General features: G+C 55.3%; 3 protein-coding genes across 7 annotated transcripts; 1 reads left to right on the top strand and 2 right to left on the bottom strand.

The window, feature by feature from the left end:
• Positions 1-308: 308 nt before the first annotated feature.
• On the top strand, positions 309-4,733 carry Tlx2 (T cell leukemia homeobox 2). Of its 2 annotated transcripts, none has more exons than XM_052174067.1 (4): positions 309-427; positions 542-2,647; positions 3,137-3,270; positions 3,355-4,733. In XM_052174067.1, the coding sequence occupies exons 2-4, from the start codon at positions 2,248-2,250 to the stop codon at positions 3,631-3,633; spliced, it is 813 nt and encodes a 270-aa protein (XP_052030027.1). In that variant the 5' UTR covers positions 309-427; positions 542-2,247; the 3' UTR covers positions 3,634-4,733. The 2 variants fall into 2 exon arrangements, with proteins under 2 accessions (XP_052030027.1, XP_052030026.1); XM_052174066.1 differs by having other exon boundaries at positions 311-427; positions 3,033-3,270.
• Positions 4,734-5,077: 344 nt separating this feature from the next.
• Dqx1 (DEAQ-box RNA dependent ATPase 1) lies at positions 5,078-14,899 on the bottom strand. Its single transcript, XM_052174060.1, has 13 exons — positions 14,537-14,899; positions 14,371-14,449; positions 13,956-14,180; positions 13,541-13,734; positions 12,852-13,239; positions 12,296-12,529; positions 12,107-12,206; positions 11,851-12,009; positions 11,579-11,770; positions 7,452-7,571; positions 7,112-7,302; positions 5,857-6,047; positions 5,078-5,669 (listed from the first exon to the last, which is right to left on the bottom strand). The coding sequence occupies exons 3-13, from the start codon at positions 14,160-14,162 to the stop codon at positions 5,513-5,515; spliced, it is 2,133 nt and encodes a 710-aa protein (XP_052030020.1). The 5' UTR covers positions 14,163-14,180; positions 14,371-14,449; positions 14,537-14,899; the 3' UTR covers positions 5,078-5,512.
• Positions 14,900-14,999: 100 nt separating this feature from the next.
• Positions 15,000-18,003, bottom strand: Aup1 (AUP1 lipid droplet regulating VLDL assembly factor). Of its 4 annotated transcripts, XM_052174062.1 has the most exons (12): positions 17,828-17,998; positions 17,612-17,749; positions 17,382-17,532; positions 16,974-17,158; positions 16,640-16,712; positions 16,468-16,541; positions 16,196-16,262; positions 16,009-16,111; positions 15,786-15,905; positions 15,587-15,702; positions 15,286-15,404; positions 15,000-15,183 (listed from the first exon to the last, which is right to left on the bottom strand). In XM_052174062.1, exons 1-12 carry the CDS (start codon positions 17,962-17,964, stop codon positions 15,147-15,149), a joined length of 1,320 nt encoding a protein of 439 aa, XP_052030022.1. In that variant the 5' UTR covers positions 17,965-17,998; the 3' UTR covers positions 15,000-15,146. The 4 variants fall into 4 exon arrangements, with proteins under 4 accessions (XP_052030022.1, XP_052030024.1, XP_052030023.1 ...); XM_052174064.1 differs by lacking the exon at positions 15,000-15,183 and having other exon boundaries at positions 15,370-15,466; positions 17,828-18,002; XM_052174063.1 differs by lacking the exon at positions 15,000-15,183 and having other exon boundaries at positions 15,399-15,497; positions 17,828-18,003.
• Between the last annotated feature and the right edge of the window lie 67 nt (positions 18,004-18,070).

Genomic DNA, 18,070 nt, shown 5'->3' with positions numbered 1-18,070 from the left:
CCACCTGCGAGGACCTCCAAGGTGACAGTCCTCCAGGTCTTCACCAGTTTGCCTGTTTCTCGGTTCACTGATTCATTCTTTGACGGGTTCAAAAGGATTTATTGGGTTTGGTGAGAGACACAGTTACTTTCCCCCGTGAATCCTACCCTCCTTGCACACCGCAGGCCGGGCTCCCAGGCTCCCATCCAGTGGTGTACTTGGCTTGGCTTGGGGCTTCAAGTTCCGGGTTACCCCCTCCCCCCCCCCACCCCCACTGCTGAACAGAAGAGGAGGGGAAATGAAAGTGTTCTCTAGGGGGCATAAAAAGCACCGTTGCCAAATTGTCCCCTCTCCCGCCCCGTGACCAGGAAGGTGGCAGGAGTAGCTGAGGAGAGAGAGCCGTGAGAGATGCAGCCATGGTGGGAGAGGCCACTCACACTGCACTTACGTATGTCCTGGGCCCCTAACCATTATCTGTCTCCACCTCCACCCCCACCCCGCAGGCTTCTGAGAATACTGGGGAGGAGGGCCTACTTTTATCTACTTTTATGTTCCTGTCCAGATGCCCAAATATCCTGGTTCCCAGGAGAGAAAGGACCCCTTCACCCTGCCCCAGGCGCCAGGCTGCCAGCCCATCTGCTGGAAGAAAGGAGGGGCGCCTTTCCCTGGAAGGATCCTGAAGAAACAACTAGAACAGTAGTCCCAACGAATTTATACTTGCTAGACACTTCGCTTCACGCGGGAAAGCCGTAGGGTAGAGCTGAACCCTGAGGTGGGTAGGGGTGAGGGTCCAGGCCTGTCATAGCGGGGCAGGGTCTTCTGGCCAGGACGTGCCCAAGGCAGGCTGAGCAGTGCCTCCGTGCCCACCCTCTGCCCCCCTCCCTGGGCCCAGTCTCACCGGCTCAGAGGCGCCAGGGCCCCCCCCAGGGCCGGGGCGGGCTGGGGAAGGTAATGTAATTCCGGCCCAGCTAACCCGATTATGGCGGCCTGCACCGGGCAGGGTGGCGGCAGGGGCGTGTCTTCGGCTTAGGGGCCCTCCCGGCAGGGGTCCCATCCCGGGGAGGGACGAGGAGGTCACAAACTCCCAGCTCCTGGGTCTGCGCCCAGAGGTCACAAGGTCACCAAGCCGCTTCAGCCTTCCCCCACTTTCCTTGGCTGGCACGCTCCAGGCGCATTTTCTGATGCTTGGGTGGGGTAAAGTGTCTGTAGGGTGCGGTGCCTGGAGCCTCCCAAGGCCTCAGCGAGTCCCCAGTGTAGCCCTTTCGCCTTAGAGAGGGGAGAACAGTGTGTGAGGCTAGCTTTCCAAGACGCAAATTAGAGAAGTGGAATCCCGCGGTGGAGGCCCGGGTTGGTCCATTTGAGACACGGGTCCGATTTACAGCAATTTCGGAAAATCGAAATTTTAAGAAACAGGGTACTAATTCCTGGTCGGTGAAGACCAGTAAGGTGGGGGAGTGGTACAGAAAAAAGCCGGGAGGTGCACCACGACTGCAAGCTCAGATGTTCGTTTCCTGCCCGAGCCCACCGTGCGAGCCCTGCCACCGTCTGCTTCCCACACCTGGCCTCTTCCTGGGACTCCAGATCGCGGATCGCCGGTCCCCAACCGCTTCTTGCAGAGCCAGGTAGCTACAACGAGATTTGGTCTCAGAGGGCTTTTGGGTAGGGGCCACAACGAATGCAGGAGCTGGCCAGCGGCATCCATCGGGAGGCGAAGAGTGGGGTCTGGGGAGAGAAGCCCCTGCCGAGGAACCCGCGAGGCAGCCGGAAGGCGGAGGCCAGAGAGGATGCGGGCTTGCGAGCATCCCGGCTGAGTCAGCGGCCCCTCCCGTGCCTTCCTGACACCCGCGCCCTCCTCTGCCTGCGCCAGGCACATCCAGCCATCCCTTCCCCTTTAACAGCGGGGCCCCGCCCCTGCCCTCCCTCAGCCCCCTCTGCCCACCCGAGTCACTGCCCCTGCCTGAGCTGGCCACCCCTCTCCACACCGGACTCGGGCAGCGGCCTGGGCAACCTAGCGTCCACCTGCGCTCCAGGGACCCCCGCCCGCCGCGCTCCTTCGGGATGCGAGCCCCTGAGCGGACTCCCGGGAGGGGCAGGCACACGCGAGGCTGTGCCCGGTGCACAGGGATGTTGCTGTCCCGGGGGCCCCGGCGCATGGCCGTGGCCAGCCCCGCGGGCCCCTGAAGCCGCTGCCCAGAGCGCGCCGCCGCCGAGTTCCCGCAGCCGTCAGAGACACCCTTTCCAGCCATCCAACCTCTCAGGCTTGGACCCATGGAGCCTGCGGTGTTGGCTCCGCACCACCTTCCGCACCACGAACCCATCAGCTTTGGCATCGATCAGATCCTGAGCGGCCCCGAACCCCCGGGGGGCGGTCTGGGTCCGGGTCAGGCGAGCCAGAGCCACGGGGAGAGTGCGGCGTTCTCCGGTGGATTCCACGGAGCCTCGGGCTACACTCCAGCCGGCTCGCTGACTTCCTTGCCTAGAGGCTCTGGAGTGGGCCCCTGCGGCGTGATCCGCGTCCCCGCGCACCGTCCGCTGCCCGTGCCGCCGCCCTCGGGTGCGGCCCCCGCCGTGCCCGGACCCTCTGGTTTGGGTGGCGCCGGGGGCCTAGCAGGACTCACCTTCCCCTGGATGGACAGCGGCCGCCGCTTTGCAAAGGACAGGCTCACGGGTGAGATTGCCCAACCCCTCGGTGTCCTTCCCCCGCGACCCCGTTTCTTCGCCTCTGTTTTCTGCTCCAACCCCATGGCCTGGTTCATCTCTCCCCTCTGCTCATCCCCCGTGGACCCTCCCCGACCCAACATTTCTCGGTCCCACAGCGGAGAGGCAGTAAGGAGGAGCTGCTGTCGTCGGGTGCATGTGCCCTGCCTCTGCAGTCCCACCGTGCCTACCGCAAGGAGGGGCAGGGCGAAGTTTGGGAGGACCCCGATTCTTCCTAAGCCTCTTCTTGAATGAGGCGTCTGTGGTTGGGGGGACCCCCCATAAGGACTAGGGGCTCTCTTCTCAGCCTCACCTCGGACCATCCCCAAACATTGCCCTGCTCTTCCGTCCCGTAGCTGCGCTCTCGCCCTTCTCTGGGACACGTCGCATAGGCCACCCCTACCAAAACCGGACTCCCCCGAAGCGCAAGAAGCCGCGCACCTCCTTTTCCCGCTCGCAGGTGCTGGAGCTGGAGCGCCGCTTCCTGCGCCAGAAGTACCTGGCCTCGGCGGAGAGGGCGGCGCTGGCCAAGGCCCTGCGCATGACGGACGCGCAGGTCAAGACCTGGTTCCAGAACCGACGCACCAAGTGGCGGTGAGGCGCGGGGCTCGGGCGGGCCGGGCCGAGTGGCGGGGAAGGGCCGGGCCGCCCGCTGACCCCGGCTCTTCGCTCGCCCAGGCGCCAGACGGCGGAGGAGCGCGAGGCCGAGCGGCACCGCGCGGGTCGCCTGCTGCTGCACCTGCAGCAAGACGCGCTACCCCGGCCGCTGCGGCCACCGCTGCCACCGGACCCGCTCTGCCTGCACAACTCGTCGCTCTTCGCGCTGCAGAATCTGCAGCCCTGGGCGGAGGACAACAAGGTGGCTTCGGTGTCCGGGCTCGCCTCCGTGGTGTGACCGACGACGCCTGCCCGACGAGCGCCAACGTGACCGGGTGCCGTGCCACCCGCGATGAGTGAGGAGCGGAAGGCCTGCAGCTGTCCTCTGAGGCTTCTTTGACTCTGAGGGTCACCAGTGGCCCCTGGCCCCCACTTTGACTCCGCCCTTCATGGCATTTTTTTTAACCCGCTGAGATGTGGGTTGCAAGAGCAACCTGCAGGATTGTGAATGAAGCAGGGACCCTGCAAGGCACTGCGACTCTGCCCTGAGTGGGCTCAGAGCTCAGGTCCTGCAGGGAAGGGGCCACCGAGCAGGTGTGAAGGCAGACACCAAGGACAGAGGGGGAGGGGTAATGGGAGAGGCGCTATCACTAGAGAATGAGGCCTACTGTGACAGGGACCTGTCCCTCATCTGTAAACAATCACTAAGGATTCCTTCTAGACTCAGTCCTCTCCTGTCCAATCTGTAGGCCACTCTCCATCTTGAGTTTTAATGCACCTATGCTATAGGTAAGATAGATACTTATTTAGTCAGAAGATAAAATCTAAGAAGAGAGCCTGACTCTAGTGCCATGCAGGGTCAGAGAACCAAGATGCCAGCCGGTGGAGAACTCATGGGCCCAGTGTTAGGGTGAGCAAAAGACATGCTTTGGGACCAAAGGTGACCTTAAGACTGGAGATACGGAAGCCTGGAGGTCAGGAAGAGGAAACTGGGGGCAAGATTAACAGTAGGCAAAACTAACGTTAGATTTAGAGAGGAAAAAAAAATTCCTGATGCCTGCCTTTGGGGGATCTCGCTGACATCACAAGGGTGGAGACCAAGATCTCTGGGTGGGTGGTGGGGGCTGGGGGAACTCTGGGGAGTTACATGGATTGAGCCTTTCTTTCCACGGTATTCCACAAACACATTTATGATGTGCAGGTGATGATGGGGTGGATTTGGACATTAGACTAGACTAAGGGCAGAAGGGAAGGAGTACCCAGCTAGGAAGAAGAAATGCACAACGGCTTTTACCTGGAAAGATGTTAGGAGCTGGCACTTACAGTAATCCTGACAATCTGAGTTTGATCCCTAGGGGCAAGTTCGTGGAAGAAAACCACTTTCTACGAATTGTCCTCCGACCACTGTGCGTGTGTTATGGGTGTTCATCTGCACACACAATAAATATAATGAAAAATTAGTGAGACTGCAGACTGTAGGTGAGTTAGAGGGCGCAGGCTTTCTGTTAAGTGGAGGATGGTTACAAAGCTTTCGGGGCCTGACGGGAGGACTCTGCCTGCCTCACTCTGGTGCTCCCTTCTTGTTTCTGGCAGAGGCTAGAACACTGTGACAGGGACAGAGACCTCGGGTAGCCATGTTCTGTCCTAGTGACAGCTACAGCAGGCAGCGCATAGGCTTGGTCTGAGGCAGGCAAGAGGCTGCACCTGCAGAAGTCAGCCTCTTTCCTCATGTGCCATCTCTGACTCGTGGATGTTGTATATGGCCCTGCAGAACCAAAAAATCAAACTTGGCATCATAGAAAAATCATATTTTAAAAGATTTATTTATTTATTTATTTTATGTATATGAGCACACTGTAGCTGACACACCAGAAGAGGGCAATTACAGATGTTTGTGAGCCACCATGTGGTTGGTTGCTGGGAATTGAACTCATGACCTTTGGAAGAGCAGACAGTGCTCTTAACCCTTGAGCCATCTCTCCAGTCCCCAAAAGTCTTTTATGGTCCCAAGGAGACAAGGTTGGGTGAGGCAACCCGTGGGTGGAGTGCACAGCATTTGCTCCTTGCCCATGGACAGAGAGGGAAGGTCTGCCTTGTTGTGAACTGTGGCTCTCTATTCCCCTCCCCAACCCCGACGGCTCTTGGCTCTTGGAGTATATCTGACCCTACACTTGGGGTCTCAAGTCTGGCTGACGGCCTTGGCGCTATCTGATGAGGCTGGCTCTGTTCTGTAGGCAGCTCACTGCAGAACACAGCCATCTCCATACTCCTGGGGTGAGGAAGTTTCAGTCACTGCAGAAGGCTCTGGGGTTCCTTCTCTCAGCTGGTTCAGGAGGTCTCTGCTCTCACTGGGGGGCAAGTTACTCAGGAAGTATGGAGGGGCGAGTGCCACCAGCCTGTGGGAGAAGGTCAGGGTGGGATCATCTGTGCTTTCTCCCCACGCTCTTGCCAACCCTCTTCTCCCCACGCTCTCGCCAACCTTCTCCCTACGCTCTCACCAACCTTCTCCCCAGCTCTAGGTTTGGTCCCGGGCCCTGGGAGAAGAAGGGCCCCGTAAGAGTGAGTGAGGATCAGGAAACTCACATCTCAGGCTGAATCTCAGAGACAATGCAGAGGCAGTTGTCTTTAGAGATGGAGAAGCTGTGGTACAGCACCCACGTGGGCGGCTGGGCTGGAGTCCTGCGGTTCCGGTAGCTGCAGTATGGAGACAGCTGGGCTACGTGTTTATGGGTGAGAAGCAGATAATTTCCTGTCCCGTCTGTGTCTCGGGCCACCTCATTGAAACACAAATACATGGATGGAATAAGTAATGAAGCAAAGAAAATAAAGGAGGCCAATGCAGGGCGTGGCAGTAACCCACCCAGCGTTAGGGAGCCAGAGGAGCAGGCGTTTAAGGCCAGCCTGAGGTACTTAGAGAGTCTGAAGCCAGCTTGGATAATGTGAGAGCTTGTCTCATCTTTGCCGTTAAAAAGAAAGAAGGAAAGAGAAGAAGGGGCTGTGATAGGATTAAGAGTACTGTAGAGCCGGAAGGCCACCATCTCAGGTTAGGTCTGCTCCTTGCTACATCATATGGCGTTTTCTATGCCCCTTGTCCTCCAAACCCTCAGACTCCCTATTCTAAGAAATCATGTGTGTGAGAGAGGAGAGAGAGACAGAGAGAGAGAGAGAGAGAGAGAGTCAGGTGTCAGTCTTGGGTGTCATTCCTCAGGTGCCACCCACCTTTTTTGGAGACAGAACCTGGAACCTGCCATTAAGCTAGGCTGGCTAGAGAGCTCCAGGGACCCAAGTGTCTCTGCCTGCCCAGTACTAGGACTACAAGTGAACATTCCCAGGGTTCTGGGGATTAAAGTCTGTCCTTGAGATGGAAGCAAAGTGTTTTACCCACTCAGCTCTTCCCCTAGCCCCTCCTTCTCCCTGCCTTTTGATTATTTTTTTTCTAAAATTAAAAAAAATGATTTACTTATGTGTGTGACTGTTCTACCTGCATGTGTTATGCACACCACATGCCTGCCTTTGAATGTCAGAAGTGTTAAATGTCTGGAATTGGAGTTAAGAATGGTTCTAAGCTACCATATGGGTGCTTGGATCCAGACTTGGGTCCGCTGGGTTCTCTGAGAGAGCAGTAAGTGCTCTTACTAAGGCAACACTCCAGCCACCTCCCACCCCCACCCCATTTGGAGACAGAATTTTCCTATGCAGCCCTAGCTGCCCTAGAACTTACTATGTAAACCAGGTTGGCCTCAAACTTAAAGAGTCTTGCCTGTCTCTAGAGTGCTGGGATTAAAGATGTGCACCACTACACCAGGCACACGGAATTCATGCTCGCCCTCTCCCCAACCTTGAGGAAGTATCCGGACAGCAGTGCTTTCTGAAGGTCTCTGCGGTTCTGCTCAGAGCCGAAGGCTGGCTGGGACAGGGGGAGCTCGATCCGCTGCATGAGCTCCGCCAGCTCTGCTCGGAGTTTACAGGCTCGGCATAACGCCTCCCAGTTCAGACCCCGAGCCTGACACCAAGCTTCATCGGCTCCACCTGGGAGGAGAAAGGAAACATTCTGTAATTAAGTCCTTAAGATGCACAGAGAGGCTCCCTCGGGCACAGGACCTCCTCTTCCTGAACACAGAGGCGTGTCACCATTGGGCATTTCCTTGGAGTCTGAGGATGCAGACTGAGCCACTTACTTTGTACAAAGGCTTCATAGACCTGGATCAGAGAGCTGTGATCACCATCTGCGTGTTCCAGAGCGCGACGCAAGGCAGCTTCTTCTGCACACAGCGGAGGACGGGTAAACCCAGGAGCAGCTGGAGGCAGGACAAAGGAAGGTGGTTTGGGAGGAACAAGGCAGGGTGGCAGCACACACAGAATGCTGAAAGGGTCGGAGTAATCCTCTGGGAGCTTAATTGAAGAGACTATAGACAGACTCTAGGCGCTCTGCACTTCATGATACTATGGAGACATGTGCAACCAGCCCTTCCCATCCAAGGCTCTGCATCTGTGGATTCAATCAACTGCTAGCTCAAAGCATTGAGAAAACTACATCTATAGAGAATATGCAGATCATCCTTCACTAGTCTTTCTTAAATAATATAGGGAGACTTTTACGTAACATTTATGCACAGTATGGGATACTGTTTACGTAATCTGGAGGATATGCAAAGTATGTAGGAGAATGTGGCCAGGTTATGTTCAGGTTCTACAGCATCCTGGAGACTGAAGCACCAGTGGATTGTGGTATCCACCGAGGGTTCTGGAACCCATCTCCCATAGATACTGATGTCTGGAAACGAAAGACAGTTTTTGTCCATAAGGAATTAGAGTCTAGTAGAGAACAGCTGTGCATATGACTCAGTAGATAGATACTTGCTGTACAAGAATGAAGATTTGAGTTTGAATCCCCACCACCCACAAAAAAATGCCTAGCCTGCCACCTGTGCCTGTAACTCCAGAACCCGGTGGGCAGGGACAGGCAGGTTCTGGGGGCTGTAAATCAGTCTGGGAGAAGAGATGACCCGCTTCCCCCAGCTTTCCATGCGAGCACACTGATGCGTGCCCCCTCCCTCCAACACACGCAAGCCTGATGGGAGAGTCCAACCAGGAAGTGAACAAGTAAGCAAAGAGAAGGTCGGCTGCTCCAGGCTTGGGGTAGAGACAAGGGTGACGTGAGACCACGAGGTCAGTGGGTCAGTGTCGGAAGTGTGCAACCGGAAGGGACTGTGGGGACCATGAGGCTGTGGGAACAGCACAGAACAAAGGCTAATGGCTTATCTGGGGCATTAGATGCCCTCTGTGCTGTGTGGGATGGGTGACATGGCAGCATGGTGAGGGAAGCTGGAGTGATCTGCATAGTCGGGGTAAGAGGCTGACTGTGTGATACACAAGAGTTCGCACAGTCTAGGAGGTGAGAACATCTGTAGAAGAAGAATGTTAAACTATGAGTCAAAGTGTTGGCCCACATGACTGGTTAGGAGACAGACCATGGACAGAATCCGGACAAGCAGAGGCGAGTATCCAGCACTGGCACTGGCTGTGAATATGCAGAGCGCATAATCTGAAAACACATGTAGGAGTTGGAAGGGAGACAGATTAAGATATGATGAGAACGCCGGGCGGTGGTGGTGCACGCCTGTAATCCCAGCACTCTGGGAGGCAGAGGTAGGTGGATTTCTGAGTTCGAGGCCAGCCTGGTCTACAGAGTGAGTTCCAGGACAGCCAGGGCTATACAGAGAAACCCTGTCTCGGAAAATCCAAAAAAAAAAAAAAAAAAAAAAGATAGGATGACAACAGGCGCAGGCGAGGTGATGGGGTTGTCTGGATTGCGAGCAGAGTGGAAGACTGTGGTGGAGTGGAGTGGTAGGAAGGGCAGGTGGACAGAAGGCTTGAGTTCGGCTCTAAGCTGAGACACTAAGGACTAGGATAGTAGAACTATTTACTAGGAAAGGCAGGAATTGTGTGGCATATGCCTGCAATCCTACTACCTGGGAGACTGTGGCAGGAGGATTGCTGCAAGTTTGAGATAGACCGGTGGTGGACTCCAGCCAGCCTGCATGAGAGTAAAACCCTGTCGGGGACGGGGGTGGGGGAGGAGGGAAAAAGAAACAAAACTAAAAAGAAGCCTGCGAAGTGGCTCAGCGCATGTTGCATAAGCCTAGGCTTCTGACTCAACCTCCAGAACCCACACACAGGAGCAAGGAAAGGACCAGTTCTACAGTCCTGTCCCTGACCCCACACACAGACTGTGGCACACCCCTGCTGCCAAACGCCATACATTACGCACACCAAGACTTTTAGAAGCTGGGCAGTGGTGGCGCACGCCTGTAATCCCAGCACTCTGGGAGGCAGAGGCAGGCGGATTTCTGAGTTTGAGGCCAGCCTGGTCTACAGAGTGAGTTCCAGGACAGCCAGGGCTACACAGAGAAACCCTGTCTCGAAAAAATCCAAATCCAAAAAAAAAAAAACAAACAAAAAACAAACAAAACAAACAAACAAAACAAAACAAAAAAAAAAGAAAGACTTTTAGAAAGAGAGGAACACAGAGCTGGAGAGGTCGTTCAGCAGTTAAGAGCACTAGCTGTTCCTGCACAGGTTCCAGGTTTGGTCCCCAGCACCTATACGGTGGCTTACAAGCATCTGCTACTCCAGTTCCAGGGGATCAGATGCCCTCTTATGGCCTCCACATATACTGCATGCTGTGATATTCAGACAGACATGCAGGCATACACATCAAAATACACTCCCGATGGGGCGGGGGTATTCTTCAGGAGTTGGATGTTCTCCTCGATCCTTTCCTTTCTCTCCGTGTCCCCCCCCCCCCCTCACTTTCTCTTCTCCCCATATCCTCCTTCCTAAGATCTAAAAGAATGTTACTGGGCAAAAAAGGCCAGGAGTGGTGGCACAGATCTTTAATCCTAGGATCTGGAAGGCTGAGGCAGGCAGATCTCTGTGAGTTCAAGACCAGCCAGGGCTACATAGTGAGGCCCTACTTTTTAAAGCTTCATACTGGCAGAGAGATGCAAAGCCCAGTTTGGGAGTGTCAGGTACTGACGCAGCACTGAAGACCGTGCTGGGGGGCAGCACTGCAGACTGTGTGGGGGCAGCACTGCAGACTGTGTGGGGGCAGCACTGCAGACTGTGGGGGGGGGGCAGCACTGCAGACTGTGGGGGGGCAGCACTGCAGACTGTGGGGGGGCAGCACTGCAGACTGTGCCGTGGGGGGGGTAGCACTGCAGACTGTGCTGTGGGGGGGCATGCTCAGAGTTCTGGGGATGAGAGGACACACAGGCCAAATGTTACAACCTTTGGGGTGGAGTGGATTTACAATGGAAAAGGGAAGGAGAATCCCAAGGAAGAGATGAGGACAGCGTGGCCATAGAGATGGGAAGAAAACCACAGGATGCTGGCCATCTATAATCCCAGTGCCGCCGGGCGGTGTGGCACATGCCTGTAATCCCAGCACTTTGGGAGGCAGAGGCAGGTGGATTTCTGAGTTTGAGGCCAGCCTGGTCTACAGAGTTCCAGGACAGCCAGGGCTACACAGAGAAACCCTGTCTCAAAAAAAACAAATCCAAAAAACCAAAAAACCAAAACCAAAACCCAAAAAAAAAAAAAACCAAACAAACATTTTTTACACAAGCATGAGGATCTGAGTTCAAATTCTGGGTACCCTTGAAAATGCTCCCTGATGTGGCCACACACACACCTGTAACCTTATAACTGGAGACACTTAGGCTTGAGATAGCAGCCTAGCTTCAGATTCTGGGACAGATTCAGGCTCAGGGGATAGGAGAATGAAGGAGCAGGACTCCTGACATCTTGCTCTGCTTCAGAGCACATGCACATTCATGCACGCACACACACACACACACACACACGAGTAGTGATCAGTCTTGTGTGTTACAAGGTTACAAACAAACGTTGAAGTATCTGGACCCTCACTAGTGAGCTGTCGTCGTGGGGACACGGTCCTGAAGCTGGAACGCAGCAGAGACTGGGATGGGGAGGTGGGCAGAGGACAGGCAAGTGATCTAGTCAACAAAGTGGGCGAGATTCGGGACATGGAGAAGAGGGAAGCATCAGAGGAAAAGGCTGCGGGGATGATAGGAAAAGAAAGATGGGTAGACACTTGGTTTCTTAGGCGCCGTGGAGGGGTGGGAAGGCCAACACAGATGTAAGAACCAGTGATTCCAGCTTCGCGCCAGTGCAGGGCTGAGTTGCTGCCTGACAGACAGGAGGCCCTGGGTAAGATTTGCAACCTAGCAAAACCCCCAGAGCTCCGACTAACAAGTGAGGGAGATTAAAGCTGGAAATGTACCAGTGAGCATGGCGGCCAGAGTGAGCATCTCGTCCACACAGTTAAACTCGCAGGAGGCCAGCAGGGCTTTGGCCAGCTCCGGGGGCAGGGGGAACTCGGACAGGATGACTCCGAGGTCAGACAGCTCCCCATCATCATCCAGAGCAGCCAGGTAGTCTAAGTCTTCCAGGGCCTGCATCAGTGCTTCTGGCGCTGGTAAGGACACAGGGCTTAGATATCACAAGCTCCGACCCTGAAGTGGGAGGCAGCCCTGGGTCAGGGTGGGGGCTCACCGGGCCGGTCCAGGAAGTGACATTCCCCTGGTTCTGCAATCTGTTTCCTCTTTAGTAGCAACACCAGGGAGCTCAGATTCTCTTCACACACTTTGGGGTGGGGCAGTGGGGGAGCCTCTAGTTCTAGGGTGGACTTAGAGTACAGGCGGAGGCAGGATCCTGAAAGGAGAAAGGTCTGGGGAAGTAGATTTCTCAGAGCTTGTGGGGTTTTTTTTGGGGGGGGGGGCGGTGGGGATCTGAGGGCAAAGGCTCTTACCTGGTGGGAACCCCCTTGCCCGCAGCAGTCTTGCCTCTGCCTGACACTTGCTAATTGGTCTCAACACCTGGGATTCTGCCCGGATCTGAGGATTGTAAACCTGTCATCCAGCCCCCAAACAAGGCCAAGACGGATCAGAGTGGTTCACTTCTGTCTGAGGGTCCACCCCCCCTCATCTCTCTCACTCACATTGCAAAGTTCCAGTCCTGAGTCAATGACATGTTGAATGGAAGGAAGGGAGAAGGAGAAATCTGCCAGCCAATGAGTGACCACGATCTTCCGGACACTCACAGCTGTGTCTTCATACACAGTCTGGATGGCTTGACTGCAGCCGGGGTGAAGGGGCAGCACCCTCGGGGGCGGCCCTGGGACAGCCAAAATCCCCATCTCCCTGGACAAGGATTCACAGCACAGAGAAATTTCCTGAGGAGAGGGGTGGGGGTGTTAGGGCGTTTCTTCCCTTTCTTGGGGGAGCACAGACCTTTTGGACAAACTGATAAAAACTAAGGCCCTTTTATCTGAGAAAACAGTCATACTTTTAAAGTTGGACACATTACAATTTTAGTTCGATATGCACAAAGCTCTGCATTAAAAGGAATTTTAAAAATGGGCAGCAAATTCCTTTATTCTGAAGTCCCTGATCCCCCTGTGAAGACTTCAGCAAAGAGTAAATAGAACCGCTATTCCTCTGGGACCGGAAGGCAGCATAAGAAAGCTTCCTATTCCCGCTTCTCCCTTTGTTTACCTCCTCACTAGGCAGATAGACCAGCACATCTCCTGGTGCCTCTTCCCGCTGACACAGCTCAAGCACAGCTTGGCAGGCAGCTTCCACCAGGTCGGTAGGAACAGTGTCCTTGTAGGCAAGGGTGGGCTCCCCACCAGGCTCCCTGGGTACACGCACAATAGGAGAATTGCCCCAGAAAGCCTGGAATTTTGGCTCAAGCGCTGGGTCAGTAACTACAACCACTCTGGGATCCCCCGGAAGGTTTCTCAGTCTGGTATCTCGCAGGAGTCCCTGGAGTAAATCTGAGGCCACTGACCGCTCCTGAGCCTCATCCAGTATCAGCACACTCCAGGCTCCAGGGCCCCGGGTTGAGGCTACTTCCTGTAGAAATAGCCTGTCCCAGCAAAACCTGTTGACATGGGTAGTGGGCAGGGAGTCAGTGTGGGCATGGGCCAGACCCAAATCCAGGTATTTCCCTCAGGTTGCCTAAATTTTGATACTGAAGGTCAGAAAAAGACCCCACATTTGAGGGCACTAGGGTCACGTACTATATCCCCTTATCTTGGGTGTATGTGTGTGTGTGGGGGTGAGATTTGTATCACGTGACTCAAAGGCAGGTTAAGCTGAGGGTATGGGGAAGTGCTAGACAACTGGGTTTGTTTCCTCTCAGTAAGGGGTATTAAGCTCAGGTCAGACTGCAAACGGCCCACCTGAGCATGGTGTTGGGCCCAGTGCAGTCTTCCTGAGGGATGCTGTATCCAACCTCATGACCCAAGGTCAGGTCCATCTCATCAGCCACTCTTGAAGCCAGGCTCATGGCTGCTAGAGGGTAGGGCTGAGTGACTGTAACCTGTCCTGTCTGGAATCCTCTGGCCAGCGCAAACTCTGCACACCATTGAGGAATCTGGGGTAGGGAGAGGGAATTTGTCAGAGGACTTGGAGGACTTCAGACAGAAGTGCTGCAGGAACTATGGCCAGCTGAACTGGGATCCCCGAACCTTACCACGCATCAGCAGATCAGCCGAAGCCACCTTCCCTTGCTTACCTCTCCCACATCCCCTTCCCGTCAGCAGGAAAAAGCACATTTAACCCTGCCCTTTGTCCACTCCCAGAATCCTCCTCCACCTGGGTGCTCTTGCCAGAGCCGGGGTCCCCGGATACCAGCACCACTCCAGTGGGGCTACTCTCCAAATGCTCCAAGAACAGGAAGCGAGCAGCCCAGATGGGCAGGGCTCTACGCTGCTCAAGCAGCTCATAGTAGCAGGAAGAGAAGGGGAGCCCATCAAAGGGGTTCACCGCCAGCTCAGACTCTTCTGCCAGCCCAGAGGCCATGGTGGCTGCTCACAGAACCTATGAAAAGCAGGGCAGCCAGTAAGGCCTTGGATCTGGAGACTGACAGCAAACTTCCCATCCCCGCCTGGCTGGATCCTCAACCTCAGCCCACAGGGCATAATGCCTTGGGGTCCATCCTTCCCGGCACTATCAGCTTGCCAAGAAACTGCCGGGTGTCTCTAAGGGGACATCACAAGTGGACTTTTACCCTGTTTGTAGCTGGGTAGTAAAGCTCTGTGACTAGCACAGGGGTCCACACGGGCAGCAGGAGTTACAAGCACAGTCATCTGTGGGAAGGGCCCAAGGGGGAAAAAGTAAGAAATCTGGAGAGAAGGGGACAGTAAGCAGGGCCAGTAATAATCCTGGATTCAAACCTGCCAGCAGCTCAGGGACGTCAGGATGGCAGCCAGTTCTGGACACACCCAGCCAGGCACTACCACCAACCCAGGCCAGCCTGGAGTACAAAGGTAAATTCCAGCCCCATCCGGAGGCTGAGCTCAAACTCCAATCCCAGAGCCTGAGTTTTTGGGGGCGGGGCCTTTTGCTCCACCTTGGTTAACTTAGCTAAGAACCTATGGAAAGCAGGTCCCTGCTGCCACACTGAGCTTGCATAACTGAGCTTATATGACACGCCTGTACTTGTGAAGTGCATTCTGGGATTTGTAGTTTTGGAGTGACAGCCTACACTATAACTGAGCTGGGATCCAGTTGTTTTGTCTTCAGTTTAGTTTAATTTCACGGTTCCATTTTGATCATCCTCACCCATATTGTATTCTTCAACCCAGGAAAAGAAACCTACTCAAGGGGCTTTAGAAACCCAGAGAGGCAACAGAGACCTTGAGTGAAAACCCTGAATTTAATGTGAGATTGGGGGAGCCCCATCCCTCCCTTTTACCACCCACTCATCCGGCCTGTTGTTAGCTGGGTGAGGGCTGCCCCCAGTCTCCGTCCTGCGGCTCTGGGTACCATCCTGTTCCTTTGGGCTCATTCAGCCTCCTGGGCCTGTCTCTCTCTGAATCTCCTGTGGGACATGGGAGAAAGTGTAGGCTTTGTCATATCAGCTTCAGGCCTTTCTCCAAGTTGTTCCTTCCTGCTACACATTGTTGTCCTCTAACCCTCTCACCTTCTTGCATATTCATACAGTGCCTGCTTGCGCTCCTGCAGGCTCTCCTGACGGGCCCAGGAAGACTTGGCAAATGTTAGGGCTGTGGGCTGAGGGGTCACCAGGCCAGAGCTGGGGAACTGAGGTGATCACAATGTCAGAGGGCTTGCGAAGTCATCATCATTAAACACCCATCGAATGCCTACTTTGTAAAAGAGGCACTGTGCTAGGGTCTCAACATCAAAAGGAGAAGTCAGGGAGAGGGAGCAGACACCGCCCCACCTGCCCGTGAGTCTTGGCCTTGACTACACTGGGGTCTCACCTTTGGGGCAGAGGCTGCGGGCAGGGACTGAGATCCCTCAGTGACATCTTCAGGCATGAAGGCCACAGCCCCCTCAAGCAGATTTGTGATGGTCAAGTCTACACACCCAGTCCTGGCTGGGGAGAGAGAACAGTGTCCATTCCCTGTCGAGACCCGAATTCCCGTGTCTGCCATTCTGTGACGCTACCCTTTCCCATACCCAGGTCTCTCTGGATGACATTCAGTGGCACATGGGGCAGAACCTCCTTGACTCTCTGAGCGAGAGTGGTCAGCTGCACGTCAGAAGAAGGGCTGGGAGGAGAAGGAAAAGAAGACTGCACTGTTTAAAAGAAAAAAGAACGACGTGAGTGGATTAGTAGGAGAGGCACAGGTGAGGAAGGAAGACCACCACGCAGGGCAAACATCCTGTGCACACCACACACCTGACTGCGGGCGTGGTCTGGGGTGTCTCTGTCGCTTCATGTGTTCTGCTTTGTCTGCCGGAGTGAGCCGAGTCCCTACCTGGCCCAATTCTTTGGCCACCAGCTAGGGAGAATTGGGAGGCTATAATTGCAGCCTCCTCAGGCCTTTTCCCCTTCTCCCCTGGGGAGGGACCCGTGCTCACTACACCTGTTGTACACGGAGCGCAAACTCCTCATTCTCTTCCCCCAGCTGTCGATGAATGGGATGAAGCCACCTACAAAAACCAGAGCCCTGCCCTGTGAAGTCGCCCGGGGCTAAGGGTGTCACCCTTCTCCATTTGTCTTGGAACAGTGGTGGGGAGATGGGAGGTAAGTGTTGCTTCTGTGTTGGAAACCACAGGCAGAGGGGTAGTGGTCACTACTTCCTCGACCTTGAGGTGAGTGTCTTCCCAGCCACCAAAAACTGAGGACAGTTAGTACCTTACTTGATACACCGTGAAAGGGACGAAAAGTGACCACAGCAGTTCTGAGACCCAGGAGGCATCTGACACCGTCTGAGGGGAGGGCAGGAAGTGAGGCCTATGAGACAGGGCCACAGGTGGGAAACTTCCCTTCCAAAGCCCAGAGTGCTCCACGTCCAACATGCACTCACCACAGAGACCAGAGGTCTCTGAACTTGCAGGGTAAGAGGTTGCACCACATCCTGGATAGAAAATGGCCACGAACTGAGAGAGAGAGAGAGAGAGATAAAGAGAGAGAGCGAGAGAGAGAGAGAGAGAGAGAGAGAGAGAGAGAGTGAGTGACACCGGAGTTCAACCTAGCCCAGCCAACCACTTACACCTAACTTAAACTAGTAAACTGTCCAACTACAGTTTACAGCAGATAATTGAGGAATTAAGTATTTCGAGGGCAGGGCTAAAACTGGGCAGACAGGAAACAAACCGGCAACCCACTCAACTGGGAGCCTGATGCCTGCGCTTACCCACCTGAAACGCAGGAGCCCTTCTCTGCCATTGGTGGCCTCTTCCTCGGGGAAGAGCAGCAAAGGTGTGGGCGGAAGCCTCGTGGAAGCACAGAATTTCTTGAGTGACTCCACCAACTCTACCCGCCTATCCATCTCCATGAAGCCCCGAGACCAGCACACAAAGCTGGGGGGACTATTGAGTAGAGGCTGAGAGCAGGGAGAAAAAATCAAGAGGAAAAGAATGGAAGAAAATGTCAAAAAGAAAGAAAAAGACAGAGAGAAAGAGAAAAAGGTAACACGTGGGGTGGCGTTTATGGGGCTCGGGGAAAGGCTCGGAATTCCTCAAGAGAACCTCAATGGGTAAAGGGGAGCCTTGAGTTGGGGCGTAGGGAGCCACCCGGTGGCGCTCTCGGCCTCGCCCCCCACTCACGGTGCTACAGGTGGTGAGCAGGTTGACTATGTTGTGGTCAAAAGGTGTTACATGGTTGGAAATAAGGACCCTGACGCGGTGATCCCGGAGTCCGGAGTCCTCCTGGCGGGCCACGAGCCCCAGTACCGCACACATGGTTCGTACCACGAACCTGGGGATACAGGCGGCGGTGACTGTGCGGTCTTGAGCCAGGCCCAGCCCAGATGCTCCCCAGGCGTCGCAGTCCGCACCTGCGGAGGACGCTGTCAGGCAGAGCACAGCTGACCAGGAAGACGTGGAGCCCGAGGAAGAGTCGTAGAACCAGGAGGCAGAGGCCGACCGGCGCGTAGAGCAGTAGCGCGAGCAGCAGGAAGCCGTCACTCGGGAGCCTGTGGCGAGAGGCGACGCGATCAGGCGCCGAAGCCGACAGGACGCGCTGACCGGTCTCTTCCCTCCGCAGCGCTTACCGGTGCGAGTCAAAGAGCCGCTCCGGCCCCGGAGCTGGGGGAGGTTCCATCGCAGCCGCTTCAGGAAAGCGGGGCCGCTGTCGCCGCCATCTTCGCAGGGCCGCGGGGGCTCCTGGGAAGGCGGAGTCTTTGGGCATCCGCAGGGACGCCAGAACCAGAGGCCCGGAGGCGCCCCGGAAGGGCTAACGTTCCCAGCATGCCTCACGGCATGGGCAAATGTGTGTGTGTGTCTGTGTGTGAGTG

This window comes from Apodemus sylvaticus, chromosome 2 (assembly GCF_947179515.1).
Source record: "Apodemus sylvaticus chromosome 2, mApoSyl1.1, whole genome shotgun sequence".
NCBI classification, from domain to species: Eukaryota; Metazoa; Chordata; class Mammalia; order Rodentia; family Muridae; genus Apodemus; species Apodemus sylvaticus.
Note: the sequence above shows the minus strand (reverse complement) of the source record. Positions and strands in the feature narration are given on the sequence as shown.

Bases quoted from the DNA above. Each gene is read 5' to 3' on its own strand.
- Tlx2 (XM_052174066.1), top strand. From the start codon at position 2,248: ATGGAGCCTGCGGTGTTGGCTCCGCACCACCTTCCGCACCACGAACCC. The intron at 2,648-3,032 runs GTGAGATTGCCC...TCCGTCCCGTAG, and splicing joins TGCAAAGGACAGGCTCACGG to CTGCGCTCTCGCCCTTCTCT. The intron at 3,271-3,354 runs GTGAGGCGCGGG...TCGCTCGCCCAG, and splicing joins AACCGACGCACCAAGTGGCG to GCGCCAGACGGCGGAGGAGC.
- Dqx1 (XM_052174060.1), bottom strand. From the start codon at position 14,162: ATGGCCTCTGGGCTGGCAGAAGAGTCTGAGCTGGCGGTGAACCCCTTT. The intron at 13,240-13,540 runs GTGGGCCGTTTG...CCATGTCAACAG, and splicing joins GGGCCCAACACCATGCTCAG to GTTTTGCTGGGACAGGCTAT. The intron at 7,303-7,451 runs GTAAGTGGCTCA...TTCTCCTCCCAG, and splicing joins CTATGAAGCCTTTGTACAAA to GTGGAGCCGATGAAGCTTGG.
- Aup1 (XM_052174062.1), bottom strand. From the start codon at position 17,964: ATGCCCAAAGACTCCGCCTTCCCAGGAGCCCCCGCGGCCCTGCGAAGA. The intron at 17,750-17,827 runs GTAAGCGCTGCG...CTCTCGCCACAG, and splicing joins CGGCTCTTTGACTCGCACCG to GCTCCCGAGTGACGGCTTCC. The intron at 17,159-17,381 runs GTGAGTGGGGGG...CCCTGCTCTCAG, and splicing joins TGCTCACCACCTGTAGCACC to CCTCTACTCAATAGTCCCCC.